Genomic DNA, 16,536 nt, shown 5'->3' with positions numbered 1-16,536 from the left:
CCTGCACGATCACGGAAGCCGAAGAGCTGACCATCGCGTTAGCCATCCGCGAAGGCCAACACGGAAACCACTGACGATCCTCTCGGATTCCCCAGCAGGCCTGCCGCAACTTCCTACAGGGACGAATCGCAAGACCTGCGGCACAAGTCCTAGCCCAAATACCCAAGGAGGACACTGACGACAACACCATCCAAACCATCATTTGGATACCGGGCCACGCTGCCATCACGGGTAACCTGTATGCCGAAAGAGCAGCTCGATAATTTGGACATAACCGAGCACTCATCACGCCGACTGCAGATGACCCTGACCCAGTTGACCCCGAGTATTCAGCAATCCTGAACTACCACAGAGGGAGTCGCTTGCGATATCCCTCACCCCATCGAATACTATAGAGACGGAGGATGCCTCTGCCTGGTGTAGGCTCCAGACAGGCACTTACACGAACCTACACATATTACATCGCATGCACCCCACAGCCTACAGGGATGAATGTCCGTGGTGCGGGGCCACACCAACCCTATACCACATTACGTGGGAGTGCACGCTACACAACATAGAACACCATGACACGAACATCACGAGGGAGCCATGGGAGGCACTGCTGTCTAGCTCGGCCTTCGACGACCAGCTCAAGCTGATCCAGAGAGCAGAGAAGATGGCAAGAGCCAGCGGAGCCCTGGACTAGGGGCCCCGACCATTAGCGATGCCCCATCGGGGCAAGACAAAACTCTATCTTTGTAATAAAGTTTATCTATCTATCTATCTATCTATCTATCTATCTATCTATCTATCTATCTATCTATCTATCTATCTATCTATCTATCTATCTATCTATCTATCTATCTGTCTGTCTGTCTGTCTGTCTGTCTGTCTGTCTGTCTGTCTGTCTGTCTGTCTGTCTGTCTGTCTGTCTGTCTGTGTCTGTCTGTCTGTCTGTCTGTCTGTCTGTCTGTCTGTCTGTCTGTCTGTCTGTCTGTCTGTCTGTCTGTCTATCTATCTATCTATCTATCTATCTATCTATCTATCTATCTATCTATCTATCTATCTATCTATCTATCTATCTATCTAGCTGTCTACTCATTGACTTGCGGCATGGTTTCTTCATTTCGTGCATCAATTTCCAAATTAATACTATGAATAACTGTTAAAATGTGGCATGATTCTCTTGTAGCCATTCCTAGGAGCTATCTAGGGCGCTGTGTTCACCGTATCTTCTGCGAATAGTTTTTCAGTGAACGTATTTCTAGCGAAATATACGTTCACTGAAAATGGTGCAGGGCGTGCTTCTGTACAGCCCTGTGCTCTTAATCTGGCGATGGACTTCACCCGTTACTCTGTGTACGCTTGTGAGTTATAGATTATTCACTCACTGGCCGTACTGCGCAACATAGGGCATAATATGAAGTATGATTGCCCTGAAGCGCTCCCTTTGAAACAGCTGCTTGCGATAACTTTTGTGACACTATGTTTCCCCGACAGACAATACTATAGTACCGAAAATCCGAAAAGAAAGTTGCAATGAAAACACGCTCGGCGTGCACGTGTGGCTTGTATGTAGTACACATAATATCAGCGTAACAATGATTGCTTTTCATGCGGTAAGGAGGAGCTGGTAGGGTAAGTCGAGTACAGACGCGTCGTAGTCATCATTAGCATCATAGTGATCATGTCCATTGTATGTCCACTGCGGGATGAAGGCCTTTCTCAGCGATCTATTCTGCCTTCTGTGTGCTGATCTCATCATACGCCTGTAGGTTCATCACACCACATAGTTCCCTGCCAATCTCGACCACCTTCTCCTTGCCTTGGCACCCATAAATCCTAAAGAATTCTGAAAGAGGGAGAGTTAGTTGAAGCAGCCCACATTGGGACAGCTGGTGATCTAGGCGTGAATGCCCCTAGCGTAAATATTAGCAATGAGGAACTGCGGTGTGTGAATGGTTTTATCTGATTTCTATTTGTTACTTCATAGCATACGTTGTATGAAGGTTGTAAACAGGGACAAGGTGCATCAGAAAGGCTGGCCAACATTTCGATAGGATGACCTATCTTCGTCAAAGGCGGCCTCGTCATCCTCGGCAGCTTAGTTTTAAAGGGTTTCTTTTAAAACTAACCTGCCGATGATGATGAGGCCGCCTTTGACGAAGATAGGTCGTCGTATCGAAATGTTGGCCAGCCTTTCTGAGGCACCTTGTCCCTGTTACCATTTATACCACTTGTGCTACTCCATCTGTCAGCCTCCTATTTGATGTGCTTCATAGCATGTAGTATTATAAAAATTCTTTAGATGATTTAACAGTGATATAGTTTTAGTCAACGCCCGTCGACGTCGTGTGTGTTCCTTTATGTGTTGTCAATTTGTGCTGCACGAACTCAGTTTTCAAGAACACTGTAACTCCAACAAACTGCCGGTAATCTGCTCGACGCATTACATGGTCTGCCCAACTATACATTTATTCCTCGTAATATTGACTAGAATATCAGCTGTCCCCGTTTGCTAATCCACACCACTGCTTTCCTGTCCGTTAACGTTAGGCCCATCATTTTTCGTTGAATCGCTGTTTGCGCCGTCTTTAACTTCTTCCCGAGATTCCTTGTTAACCTACAAGGTTAGTGCCGGTTCTTTGTTAACCTCCATACGTTAGTGCCATGAGAACGCAATGATTGTGCACTTTTATTGCGATAGCAATTATATGGACACTCAAAAGCAGATTTCTGCCGTCGGCGTCGCCGTCGCCGTCGCCGTGAGGTTCCGTATGACGTCAATGGAGATGAAATCGTCGCCGCGCGCCGCCGAACGCTGTATGTGCGAGTGAAAGGGCGCGAGGGACGCGCGCTTTCACGGGGAGTGAACGCACGGCGGAGAACAAACGCGCGTTCTGCGCCGTGCTCCCTTAAGGGCTGCAGAAGTAGGCGTCTCTTTCCTCCTTTACAATCACCATATATGTAGAGCAAACGCGCCTTCTTCCGACGCGCGAGAGGGGGAGGAAAGGGAGGCGACGTTTAGCTGGGGCACCAAGTGCCTATTGATATCAGAGGCTCCGGCAACAGTCACCAACGCCGCACGCATTTTGAGCGAACGCGGGCAAAACGCCGACGGCGTCGGCAACAGTTCTGCGTGTTGCCGGTGCTGCTGCATGTCCAAGTTTATACAGCTGATAAAGCTAATATCATTACTCCGTATAGCTCTCTACAAATTTGCTATCGCAATTGATGCTTCGCCTTTCAGGTGAAACTGCGACAACTTTTATTTTTCTAGCGTAGCGGTAATGTGCCAGTCATTACTTAATTCTGCCTGCTGTACGCGCTCCAGCCCATTTCATTTTTATGTAGGCTTACTTAATGGGCCCCTTGTAGCAAATTTGCCTATATAAACGTAATCTTGCGCAGATGCCAAGTATTGATTACCAATCACGAATTTTCGTTTCCTTCCTAGGCTGCTATATATTCCCTCGGTCCAGTGCATAATAATCTTTATACCCCCACTTAGGCATTTCCGGCTAAGATTTTGAATTATTTGTGCAAGTCATCTACACCGTTGCTGAATGAAGCATGTCACACGACTGAAATGACTTGGACGGAGTGTAGAAGATATCTTTTGGGCGTCGCTTTTTTTTTCTTTGACGTGTACAATGGCAGCTGAATTCCTAGGCGTCACCACGGCGGTGTCCCAAAGACTGCCGCGAGCGCCTACTCGAAAACACTGTAGAGAAGGGCTGCACGTGCCTTTTGAAAACGCTCGAAACAGTCCACAGAGCGTTTCGTTCCTATCAGGGCCCGACAAAACGTGCTCTTTGCACTGAAGCGAGCGTGCGCAAAGCGTATACATGCGAGAGATTTGAAGAAGGCATGCTCGTACCAAGCCACGGAGCATCGTGGCGAGGTTATTAGAAAGCGCTTTGCAGCTTTCATGAATGGCTAATTAGCGTATAATAGTTAAAGATAAGCAGTCTCGTAAAGCTTCGAAGCAGTGCAGCCAGCTCGATCTCCTGTGGTGTCCAAGAAAGCGTTAAGGTCTTTCATGTCTTTACAACCTTAATTCGTGCTGAGTTGCTGACCTCGGTACCCTAGATTTGTGCTACATCCGTGTTTTCGATGACACGATTTGAGAATACCACTGCGTCTGTAGCTTAATGCACTAGATTACTCAGGACAGTCCACAGTGCTGAGCTGGTCATTTTGTTTTTTTCACGTCTCCTCACTAGCGCCTCAAAGAAAGCAGCGGTGCATTTAAGTCACCTATCACGTAACTGAATATACACTTCAGGGTTGGGTTCTACGTGTAAAGAAAAAAAAAAAAAAAACGAAGAAAGGTATACAAAACGAAGCGTTATTTTTTCTACTCCTTGCACGCAGGGCAAAATCATAAGGTTACTCTGAGATTGTCGAAAGTAACCCTGCCAAGTGATGGCGTTTGAGGCTGTAGAAACATTACGATAATATACAGCTGTTGTTACTGGGGGATTGTTACGTGTATTTGATGGGGTGAATCGTTTTCATTCACTGCGAACTCATCGCTTGTGTACGTCTAGTTCACGTTGTGTGTGTTTCCTGATTTCCTATTGTTTGCACCTCTATACTCGTCGACGAAGTGCTGCAGGAGAGCCGTTGGCTATCAGGAAGTTTGCGTTCGGCACAGATAACGCGGTTGTCACTACTACGAGCGTCACGAGATACAACAGTCGATGAGACGGCGTCACGCGGGTCAAACAGAGGAAGCTGAACCGCCACCTATTGTCGCTTAGCTTGTTATATATATATATATATATATATATATATATATATATACAATGGCCTGATGCAGTCGTTCAAAGGAGAGCTTCTATTGCTATGACAGACAGATAGAGAGAGATAAATACGATGCGAAAGGCAGGGAGGTTAACAGGAAGATGGAACTATATGACTACGGACATGTGTTCGAAGCACTTTGAAGATGTACACGTAGCGTCAGTCGCGTCTGCTGCTAAGTGCCGTGTCAGCTAAGAGTCTACTATGTTCTATACTGATGAGAATGAGGTGGCGAGTTCGTTAACGCGCACTGGCGTCTCATTACGATGAGAATGGTATGCAAAGGAGCTTGTGTTCTGTGCAGTGGATGCACGTTACAAAGCTCCGTGTGAAGAAATTCACCTGGCCCGTCTGTTGCTTTGGGACGTTATATCCATTCATCCAAGAGTTTCGCAATTGCTGCGCATAAATGTGTAAGAACAGGAGACCAATTGTCGCTCAATTCACCCTCACTTGGGCATGTGCTAGCCTCCTTGGTAGTTAAGTATTGGTAGAGCTACCACTCCAGAAATGTATCATATTCTTGGTTTAAGCGCGAAAGAACACGGACGGAGGCAGAAGAAGACAGGACAAGCGCTACAAGGGGTTCACATTGAAAATAGCCCTGTGTATAGAGTCAAGCTTAAACCAAGAATATGTTACCGTACCAACTCGCCCAACTCTCTATCCTTTTCCAGAAATGTAGTGGCGCCAGGTTTTATCTCTGGAAGCAGGGTTTGGGTACGGGCTAGGTGGCATTCAATTGCAAATTCCATTATCTCTGGATCAGGACAAATTTTTCTTAAACTGTGAAGCTTTCTGTTGTAGAATCCGGATGGGTTTAACTACATGCTACGCTAAGGTACTAGTGGTGAGGCTCGAGCTAGCTGTTGTATTGTTAAAATATTTATGATGGCGCTTGTGGTGTGTCATGTCCCTGTTATTTTCATGCCATTATTATCCTATGACATGCATGTCATTCCTTTCAAGCACAATTTTTTTGCTTATTTGAAATCGAAGAAAGTACGTCAGCACGGCCGCAGGTGTTTACTGAACATGTGGGCTCCACGTATAGCAATGCAGGAATTTTGTTTATGAACAGTTGGCGAACAAGGAGAAACTCAATGGGGCGCGAAGGGGACATTGACAGAGGGACTTGTTTTCATTAAGGCAAATCCGCTTGTCCAAACGTTAACTGTGATCTTAGGCTTCCATTGCTCGTCCAGTGCTGATTAAGTAGATTTCCACGAACGCAGCCTCATTTAGATGTGGTCGTTCCCTCGACTTTCAATGAAAATCATGCTGATTACACACTCTGCACGCCATTTGTAGTGATGAGCACGGTTGTACTTTTCTGTATAGATCGTTCGACGCAGTGAAACTTTGTTTCATTAAGCAACTTCTCTTTCTTGGTTGTGTTTACATGTGACCCTTTTCGATCGCCTAACCACAGTATACACTCCTGCGTGTTTTTCTATGTGGATATTTACATTGTGTAGAGATGTACAGATGATACAAAGACATTTATTATGGGACTGCAGTTGATAGTCGTCAAACCGACAATCTCTAATGGCTTTGTTAAAACTGCACCACCATTCTAGCTGGAAACTGCGAGACATTCTTGGCTTGGCGAGAACCACTATTTGCGCAATGCATGCCAACAAAAGCGAGTCAATATTTGATACTAATTTGATACCCTAATGATACTTTATGAGCAGTTTGGGTATGTACGGACGTATGTACCGTTTTTGTGCTTGTCTAATCACTGTGTATACCCTAACTTTTACCAAACAGATGTGGTAGCACGCCGAGCCATCTAGCTAGGCAAATATCTCCAGTATTTATTACAGATGTCATCTGCAGGTGTCACAAGTGTGCTGGATATGTAATATCCAAAAGAAAAAAAGCAACTGGTATTTAAAACATGGGGCAGCAAATCAAGACGCAGGGTGGAAACGCTGACAGACAGTTGCCCGTATCATAGCGGTGCGCTATGCCGCTAACGCAGTATTTGCGCACATTTCAAAGTCGTACAGCAAGCTAGCTCCTCCGTATACGCACGCACATTGAGAGACGGTGCTCGGAGAGCGTACTGCGCTCACCACTCAACGTCTTCGTTTCGCTCATCCTTGCAGGACACGGCTTCCACGGCGGTTTTCGAGAGTAAAACCAGCAGCAGGGCGGCGAGCACCGGCACCGAAATCCGCGTCCCAACCACGAAGAAGGCTGTGCTCCTGGCGCGGCCGGTGGCGTCCATCGCGTAGCTGCCCGCACAGGGATGGGTGCGCGCGGATGCGTTCGGCTTGCCTTTGCAAAGGAGCCCGCCCGTTTATCGTGCGGCGACTTCGTGCGGTCGGCTTGCGATAGAAAATCGAGTGTCCCCGCGCCGAAACCGTGCCCGACACTCAGCGTCAGATAACGGAGAGATAAGCGCGTCCGAGGAAAAGGGGGGGGGGGGGGGGGGGGGGTTCCCTAGTTACGATCTGAAGGGTCTACGGTACACGAAGACGTTCGAGTTGACGTGTCGTCACCGAATGTTTACGGGTATGGCCCTTCCGCTCAAGTTAGCGTCTCTATTGCTAGCTCTTAAGATATGCGCCTATGCGCACCCGAGCGCGGTCAAAGACCCACGGAAGCAGGACGCTTTCGGCCTTCTTGCTGACATTTTAGGTTAAAGAAATACGATGCACGAACCATTACACGCGTCGTACAAATCGCGAAGGCCAAGGTCTCGGGAGCTTCGCAAGCGAAACAAATTCTGGACCTGCACTCACAAGGCCGTTCGCTCTGAAAGACTAGAAGCCGGTAATCATGACAGAGGAAGACCTCGAAAGCGCCGACCAGTATCAAGCAGTTCTTGCAAAGACGTTGCTTTGACAATAAGGGTTTTTGCTGTGAGTCTAAGTTGACATTCTGAAGTCGTGCATAAAATGCGCTCAAAACTGGCAGATTAAAAAGTTTTCCGCGACTTCCCCCCTGCTGTAAAGTAAAGGGCAACTCGTCGTAGTAGCTCAGTGGCTATAAGCGTTCTGCATTCCAGCACGAGGTTACGGGTACGAGGCGCGACCGCGGCGGCCACATTCACACGCGGAAGAAATACAAGGAGGTGCGTGTGCTGATCTTTGGCTGCACGCTAGAAAGCCTCAGGTTGTCAATATTATTATATAGTCAACTACTGCGGGTCTCGCTTCTAATCACCGTTCCACATTAGGACGATAACGCCCATCAATAATCTTATGACAAAGTGAACGACAGGGCAAGGAAAGAGTGAAACGGATAATATGGTTCTGTTTCGGTGTCATCTGCTTTGCCGTACGCTGCTTAAACAGCCTCCTCCAAACTGAAATCGCTCATTATTTATGAAAGATCTCTTTTCACGCATAATTCCCACTGATCACAGGTCGGCGCAATAGGTGGATACTCATTGACTAATATTTTCGCACGCTGTCTGCTCACTCGCACTCCCGTGTACTCACACTCGTCGGCACTCACTCTCGTTCCTGCTCACGCCCACTTGCAATCACCAATACTCACTCGCACTCATAATCTCTTCCATTAACACTTACCTGCACCTTCTCTCGCTCATAGTCGCGTCCCCTCCCACTCACATACATACCTATGTCCATTCACCCTCGCCGACATTAATTCACGTTCATGTACCCACGTCGACACAAATCACCGCAGTGACTTTCTTTCGTGCTCACATTAACCGTGCTCTCACTCCTGATCATGCACACACTCGTTTATACTTCACTCCACTCACGCCTTATTCTTCTTCACTCACTGACGCTCTACCATCACGCCTTTGAAACGAGTGTTGAACGTGTATGAGTCTAGGGGTGCCCGTCAGTGAGCATGGCGACCTATGCCGCTAATAGGACGTGCACAAACCACAAATTCGAAAGAAAACAACCACAACCACACGGCCGGATGTCTCCTTCACAATGCGTGTTGAAATGCGGCCACTCGTAAAGAAAGCTCACTTGAGCATTCACTAAGTATCTGAGTCCAGATAGTGTCCGGCAGCGTGTTGTGGCAGTAAAAACGCTAGGGCTGTTGCAGTTCTCACTCGCCGCGATGGCTTGGTCGCTATGGCGTTTCGCTGCTGAGCTAAAGGTCGCGGGTTTGATTTACAACCTCGGTGGCCACATTTCGATATGGAGCAGAAATGCAAGAACGCGCGTTAACGTTAAAGAACGTTGAAAGGTCAAAATTAGTTCCGAAGTTCCCCACTACGGCTTCCCTCATGACTCAATGTGCAGTTCCGGGAAGTACGAGTATAGTCCCACGATTTACTTTAATTTCAAAGGCTGCTGTTATGTTTTTTTTTTCGGTAACGACGAAGGTTCGAGCACTCAGTTTTTAACAGCGAAGCTGTCTAAGCTAGCCGTAAAAAGTATGGTGTTTCACAGAAAGCCAGCCGCGCCGTAGCCATGGCAACCAGCGATGCTGCAGCTGCTAGAACAACTGGCGCAACCTACCGCCTGTGTACTGCACGTGCGCAGATAGCGAACGCGTTTCCCGCGTTCGCGCCGGGGAAACGCGGGCGGCGTCGGCAGCAGCTCGGCAGTCTCGGCAGCAGCTCGAAGACACTGCACACAACCAATTTCCGCCACCGCGCCGAGATCTGCGCCTGCGCCGTAATAACGATTGGATCTGGTCATGCGCTGACGTTGAGGCAACACCTATGTAAGCGTGTGCGCGGCGGCGCTCGATCACTAGAAGGCATGCGACGCCCAAAGATCGTTCGCACTCCCAAAGAAGATGCCGCGCTTCGCGATAAATTCCGGAAAATGCTGGGGTTGACTTCTTCCTGGGGTTTTATACGTGCCAAAACGAGTTCTGATTATGAGGCACGCCCACGGTGTAGGAAATACTTCAGGTGTTGACACTCCGCCCAACGGCGCGGACAGATCGTGTTCGCTGTAGCCACGCCCCATCGGCCCCTGAGCCGCAGCGCTCCCCCACGCATCTGCAACTGGCGCATGTGCCACAGCTACACCGTCACGGCCGCCTGTATCGGCGCGCGCGGCGGATGATGCAGAGAAAGCCCGTTGTTTCGCGCCTATCCAGGCGGCCGTGACACCGTGGCTGTAGCACATGCGCCGGCCGCAGCTGCGTGGGGGGCGCTGCTCAGGGGCCGATGGGGCGTGGGTACAGCGAACACGATCTGTCCGCGCACTCCGCCGCGGCGGGCGGCGAGTGTCAACACCTGTATTTCTGACACTGTGGGCACGTCGTAGTGGAGGACTCCGGATTAATTTTGACCACATGGGGTTCTTTAACGTGCGCTACAACGCAAGCACACGGGCGTTTTATTGCGATAGCAATTATATGATCACTTCAACCAGATTACTCCTGTCGCCGTCGCCGTGAGGTTCCGTATAAAGTCCAAGGGCGATAAAATCGTCGCCACGCGCCGTATGCGCGAGTGAAAGCGCGCGGGGGACGCGCGCAATCACGGAGAGCGAACGCGACCATCGCGCGAAAGGCCTTGGGGGTATGGGAGGGAAGGAGGCGGGGCGACGCTGTGCTGCGGCACCAAATGCTTATCTTGCAACAGGCCGCAAGGGGAACTGGCCACTCAATCTCCCACGCGAAAGCAAGAAAGCGGGAAGGAAGCGCGGGAGGGGGGGGGGGCGGCAGCTTCTACTCTTCCAACAACTCCATTTGTACCTTGCCCCGCTGTGGCGGTCGCCCGCACCGTCTTTTAAAAGCGATCTCCACACGACTCTGACCTTTGTATGTGCCGTGCATTCGCCGCTCAGTTTCTGTTGAAGCGATAGACCGCACGAACCTTCGCCCGCTGCGGCGGCTGCGCTTGCTGCCGGCGATTTGACAGTCGTTGCCTGCGGTCATTCAGTGTGATCTATTCATGTTTGCTTGTGCGCGCTGACACCACGCGTGTTGATTCAGTTAGTAAGCGAATGTGACCAAGTTTATGCAGCCGATAAAACTACTATCCCTACTCCGAATAGCTCTCTACTAATTTGATATCGCAATTGATGCTTCGCTTTTCGGGCGAAGCTGCGACATTTTTTTGCTAAGCACTACCAAGGGGATGACTTGGTAGTGCTTAGCCTAGCCCAAAAGCCAGGACTAGCTACGTGTCTATCAGCTCCGCTGTCTCTTTAGCATTGCGCCTCCAGTGCAAGCTACGCTAGTTTTTGTTTTGTTTTACCTGCCTTTCAGAATGAGCTTGCGTGAAGCTAACTATGTGGCATCACAGTGAGAAACACGTACGCGCAAAGTTATTTTCTCGTTTAGAAAGTGAACGGCTTTAGTCATGTAGTTTTCGACAGAAATTTCTAGAGTGATGGCTAGTGTCTGCGGATGCTGAATTCCTACGTTGGCAGAACCACAAGGACGGGCAATACGTGGATTTACCTAAACTTCGTCCGTACAGTTTCAGACGAGTTTGCTACTTTGGAAATTGATTATTGAAACAAACTCTTCCGTTCTAAATGCAGCAATTTCTAATCATTATGTCTGCGTGCAGGAATCACCTTCATGCGATGGAAATTTAAAGGCTAAAGCTTGACAGACAACGCGGTCCGAAGTCAGAAGCACAAAGATTAAACAAATTCGTGTACTAAACCTTCACTATGATGACAGCTGAATAATTGCACCGCCAGATTTTCTTGTGGTAATATTAGCAATGAACTTTGTGGTTTTGGCACATAAAGGAACACTGAGCGCATTTCTGTCAACATAAACATTTACATACCCGCGTATGCGCTTCACGGACGAGTGCTGCCTATAGGCGACATAGCAGAAAATGTTTTTTTTTTTCAGTTTCTGTTTTCAGTACAGAGCTTCTGGCTTGATGTCATCTTAACTGAAGGACAGGTGGCAATTCTCCTTCGTTGAACTAAAGCAGGAACAGGGGACGAGGAAGAAGTTTGGTACGTCACTCTCTTTCTCTAGAAAATACATTCAAAGGAGACAATCCGACGCAAGGTTCCCGGCTGCACTTCGGTATCGCACAGTTGATGTACAGAGGAAATGCATTGTACATATTTGTTTCACATCCGACGCCAACTGTGTGTATCACACGACATTCTTAAAACGAGAGAGGCACAAGTTAAGGTGTAAAATCCCAGACATTTGCTTTATTAAAAACGAGTGACATACTCGTAAATGTGTTAACACTCCATCTATTCATATGTCGCAGAGTGAACTTCCGAAAAGGCTATGTTTAATAATAAAAAAGCCACTGGGTTAATTCCGACGGTATAATAAAGCCTTTCTCAAAAATTGGTTACGTCTTTGTGTTTCTCTATGAGGTTACACACGCGTTCGACTGCGACGGAGAAAACGAGGTCGCTGGCCGTGTGCCCGCAATCCGCCGTTGTCACATTGCCGCTTGCGATTCTTCAAAATTAAGTTGCTTCAAAATTAAATTTGTCCGTCATGTAAGACAATGAATGGCTCATACCCCCTTAAACAATGGCTCATATCCCCATAAACGCGGCCTTCCCATTACGACGACAAAAGAGAAGTGAAATTCTACGCTGGAATGATGAGCTGCAACGGGGCCACTCTGGAGGAAGACGACGACACGAACGCGGGAGCAGTGGCACGAGCGCGTTCGCGCGGTTCCGCCGAGGCGCGCCAACGAGACAGCTGTGGAAGAAGACGATGACGCTCGAGCCATTCCTGATGACGATAGTTTCTGCGTGCAGGCGGCGACAGGCGGACGAATCGGCTAGCCATATACAGCTTCACTGTAAAAAAATGATTGCGACATGTTGGGTGCGCAGTAAGCCACGTGCTAATGATTATCGGTAACGAGAACTTAACGCTTTTGGGTGGATTTTGAGTATAAAAAATGTGTGGGCCATTTGCGGAATAAACTTAGCTGGAAGTTGGCGGTTGCGGCGCGCATTTAATGATGATGATGATGATGATGATGATATTCCTCAGCACATGGCTCGTACCCACTCCGGGGGATTGGCCAAGAATTGGGCACCTGAACCTTTAGATACGGTTTTTGAAACTACTGTTACAGTGACATTTAGTAATCAGAACAGACAGAATAATTTTCCTATACAGCGCTTTTTATAATATAAATGTCATGCTATATCTCTGATTGTAAAAGTATGGATTTAAAATTTTATTCGTTTTGTTGATTGAATGAAACCACAAGCAGCATCAAACACGTCCCTGTGGCTAAAGCCGAATACCGAGGCAGCGAAAGAGAGTACTATTTCTGATGTTAAATTTACCCCTAATTTAGCGAGCGGAATTTCAAGAAGTCTTTTTCTTTGTAATTTATACCGACGACATATTAAAAAGTAGTGTTCTACGGTTTCTGTTTCTAGACAGAATGGACGACACAGCGGCAATATCGCCAGACCAGCCCTGTGTAAATATAGGTTTAATGGTGGGACACGGCAGCGTAATTTTGTGATTATTACTTCCGATTGTCTTGATGGACACCAATGTATTTTCCACGGAAATTTTAGGTGCTGAAATTCAGTCCATGATGTTATTGTTTCAATTATATCTCTACGAATTGAAAAATTCCGATATCTGATCGCGGTTATTTGTGCCACCACTGGAAGGACCGATATTATTGGTCCATTCAGGGATGCTCGCGCTAATGAATCGGCCATTTCATTTAAATGTAATCCGCAGTGTCCTGGTACCCATAATAATTTTACAAGATTCAGCTGGGGGGGAACTAATGTTAGAAACATCTTTAGAGCCGGCGAATTTGTTGAAGCTGTAAGCGCAGAGCAGACAGAAAGGGAATCTGTTATAATTACCGCGCTGGATTCATGTAAAGGGAGTTTACGCAGTGCAAGAATCATTGCTAAGAGCTTAGCTTCAAATACCGGAGTAAAATCTGGCAGTCTCAAGGAGAATGACCAGCCAAGCGACATCGAGAAAATGCCTACGCCCGCCTTATCGTCGTTCACAGAAGCGTCAATGGCTATTATGTTAATTGTGTGTACGTGCGCAAGGTAATCTTGCAATATATTATTTAATAACCTGACTGAATGAAACTTAGTCTTCTGTGGGAAAATTTCATCTAATTCTGATTTGAGTCATATGACGGAATAACGTCTCGAATTTTTACATTTAAACTGTCTAATTGTTTTTGTACAAAAATAATCTGTGGGGTGTGAAAACGTGGCCATTGAGCTAGAAAGAAGGATTTTGGATCGTTTATAAATACATACTCGGATCGTCTAATTGGAAAACTGTAAAATTTTGCAAATGTTTGTATCGTTAAGATGCGGAATCTGCAGGGCAAATTTTGTAGGCGCGCTTCCTGATAAAGAACATTGTTTGCTACAAGCCTAAGGAGTCCCAGGCACAGGCGCAGGGCTTCACGCTCCAAAGGGCCAGAGGCTTAGTTTTATAAGCAGGGCTTCCTGTGAATAATACTCAGCCGAATTCCTATATTGGACGCATGTACATTTTGTATATCATTATGAGAGCGTCCCTGCGTAGCCCATACTTTCGGTTGCTCAGTCTGCGTAGTAAACCTAAAGCACGCTGTGCTATAGATGCTACATTTTCTATATGTGGACTCCAGTTGAGTTTTCTATCATAAATGATACCTAAATATTTAAGAGACTCAACCTGGGGAATTGGTTCTTGATTGTAAACTATAGAGACTGAAACCGGATCCGTTAGTGGGAACAACAATATTGCGCTTTTACTTACATTGAATGTCATGCAAATTGATTGAAGCCATACCTCAAGCATACTCAAGTATCTCTGCAATTTTATTGCGATAGCAATTATATGGACACTCAAAAGCAGATTTCTGCCGTCGGCGTCGCCGTCGCCATGAGGTTCCGTATGACGTCATTTGGAGATGAAATCGTCGCCGCGCGCCGAACGCTGTATGTGCGAGTGAAAGGGCGCGAGGGGCGCGTCTTTCACGGGGAGTGAACGCACGGCGGAGAACAAACGCGCGTTCTGCGCCGTGCTCGCTTAAGGGCTGCAGAAGTAGGCGTCTCTGTTCTCCTTTACAATCACCATATATGTAGAGCAAACGCGCCTTCTTCCGACCCGCGAGAGGCCGTGGGGGGAGGGGGAGGGAAGGGAGGCGACGTTTAGCTGCGGCACCAAGTGCCTATTTATATCAGAGGCTCCGGCAACAGTCACCAACGCTGCACGCATTTTGAGCGAACGCGGGCAAAACGCCGATGGCGTCGACAACAGTTCTGCGTGTTGCCGATGCTGCTGGATGTCCAAGTTTATACAGCTGATAAAGCTACTATCATTACTCCGTATAGCTCTCTACAAGTTTGCTATCGCAATTGATGCTTCGCCTTTCAGGTGAAACTGCGACAACTTTTTGGTCTAAAGAATATATGTCGTTATCGGCCGCGAAGAATGCAATATCATCTGCATAAACGTAACCTTGCACGTCCTGATTGGCTGGAATGGAGCTCATTAATATGTTAAATAATATTGGAGATAAGACTGCTCCTTGGGGGACACCACGAGTCTGTTTGAATTTAGAGGAAGAGCAGCCATCCTTAAAGCAATAAAATTCTCTTGATCTCAAAAATTCCGGCAACCGCGCAATAATATATTTTGGGACATCATGATTCCGTAGTACATTCAGTAAAACTGTATGTTCCACGGAGTCATATGCTTTAGCTATGCCTAATGTCACTAAAGCGGAATATTGTCTTCTTTTTCTAGCGAGTTGTATGCGGCTCTCTAAATCAGCATGGGCACACCATATAGAGCAGTCAGCTCTGAAGCCTATTTGATTTGGATTCAATATTAAATTATCCGACATCCAGAGAATAATTCTGTAATGTAGAATCCTCTCTATGAGTTTGACCATATTAGAAGTAAGAGAGATAGGTCTAATATTTTCTATGGTGTAACCTAATCCTTGTTTTTTAGGTATCGGGATTACTTTAGCTAGTTTCCAATCGTACGGTACCCAGGCGTTGTTTAGAGAACAGTTTATAATGCTTAGGAGGTCACAAGGAGATAGTTCGAATAAAATTTTTATCATATGCACTGTAATTCCATCAGGACCTGGAGCTGACAAGGTTAAGTTTCGAATTACTTGAGCTAATTCAGGCACAGTAACTTCGTTAAAGTCTGACGTTAGGGCTGGGTTTTGCAAGTTATGTGACATAGACGACATTAATCTACGCACAAGGCCTTTTGCAATCTGTTCTAGTGATTTTATCATTTCATCAGATGATAGAGTTACATAATCAATATTAATTGGTGGTGGCAGAATTTTTCGATTTCGCATATATCTAAACAGCGCCTTTTTGTATTTGGGATTTGAAAGGAAATCAAAGTGTTTCCTATCATAATCTTCTTTAGGTTTAGCTACTGTGCGTTTAAATACAGCAGCGTAAAATTTTTAATCAGCCCAATTTTTGGGGGACTGGTTATAAAGTAGTTTCTTCCAAGCTGCTTTTCTTCGTCTGTAGTCTCGTGTACAGTCTGGATTCCACCAAGGACTACGAGAGGCTCTCGTGGCAGACTCAACAATAAATTCAGCTTCTTTATATGATCGTTTGATTACAGCACAAATTTTCATAGGTTTTGTTTCTTCGCGCTTTTCAGAATGGCGAGCCAAATGTGCTTTTAAATCATTTCTAAATTTATTGTAGTTTACGAATACTCGGATCTGAGAGCACGATGGTAATAACGGGCAAGCAATTTCAAATATTATTGGACAGTGATCACTGTTGGTGGCACAGTCCAAGGCTGCCCAAGATGAACTAGTGAGAGATGAACTTATGAAACTTAAATCTAAGGCTGAGC

General features: G+C 46.7%; 1 protein-coding gene across 1 annotated transcript in view; it reads right to left on the bottom strand.

The window, feature by feature from the left end:
• The window catches only part of LOC119459125 (deoxyribonuclease-2-alpha), a 64,519-nt gene extending 57,340 nt beyond the window's left edge, over positions 1-7,179 (bottom strand). The window contains exon 1 of the mRNA XM_037720955.2: positions 6,873-7,179. Coding sequence (XP_037576883.1) covers positions 6,873-7,027 — 155 coding nt within the window. The 5' untranslated portion in view covers positions 7,028-7,179. The remainder of the gene's footprint in view (positions 1-6,872) is intronic.
• Positions 7,180-16,536: the final 9,357 nt, after the last annotated feature.

The sequence above is a fragment of the Dermacentor silvarum genome, chromosome 7 (genome assembly GCF_013339745.2).
Source record: "Dermacentor silvarum isolate Dsil-2018 chromosome 7, BIME_Dsil_1.4, whole genome shotgun sequence".
NCBI classification, from domain to species: domain Eukaryota; kingdom Metazoa; phylum Arthropoda; class Arachnida; order Ixodida; family Ixodidae; genus Dermacentor; species Dermacentor silvarum.
This window is presented reverse-complemented; position numbering and strand designations above follow the sequence as displayed.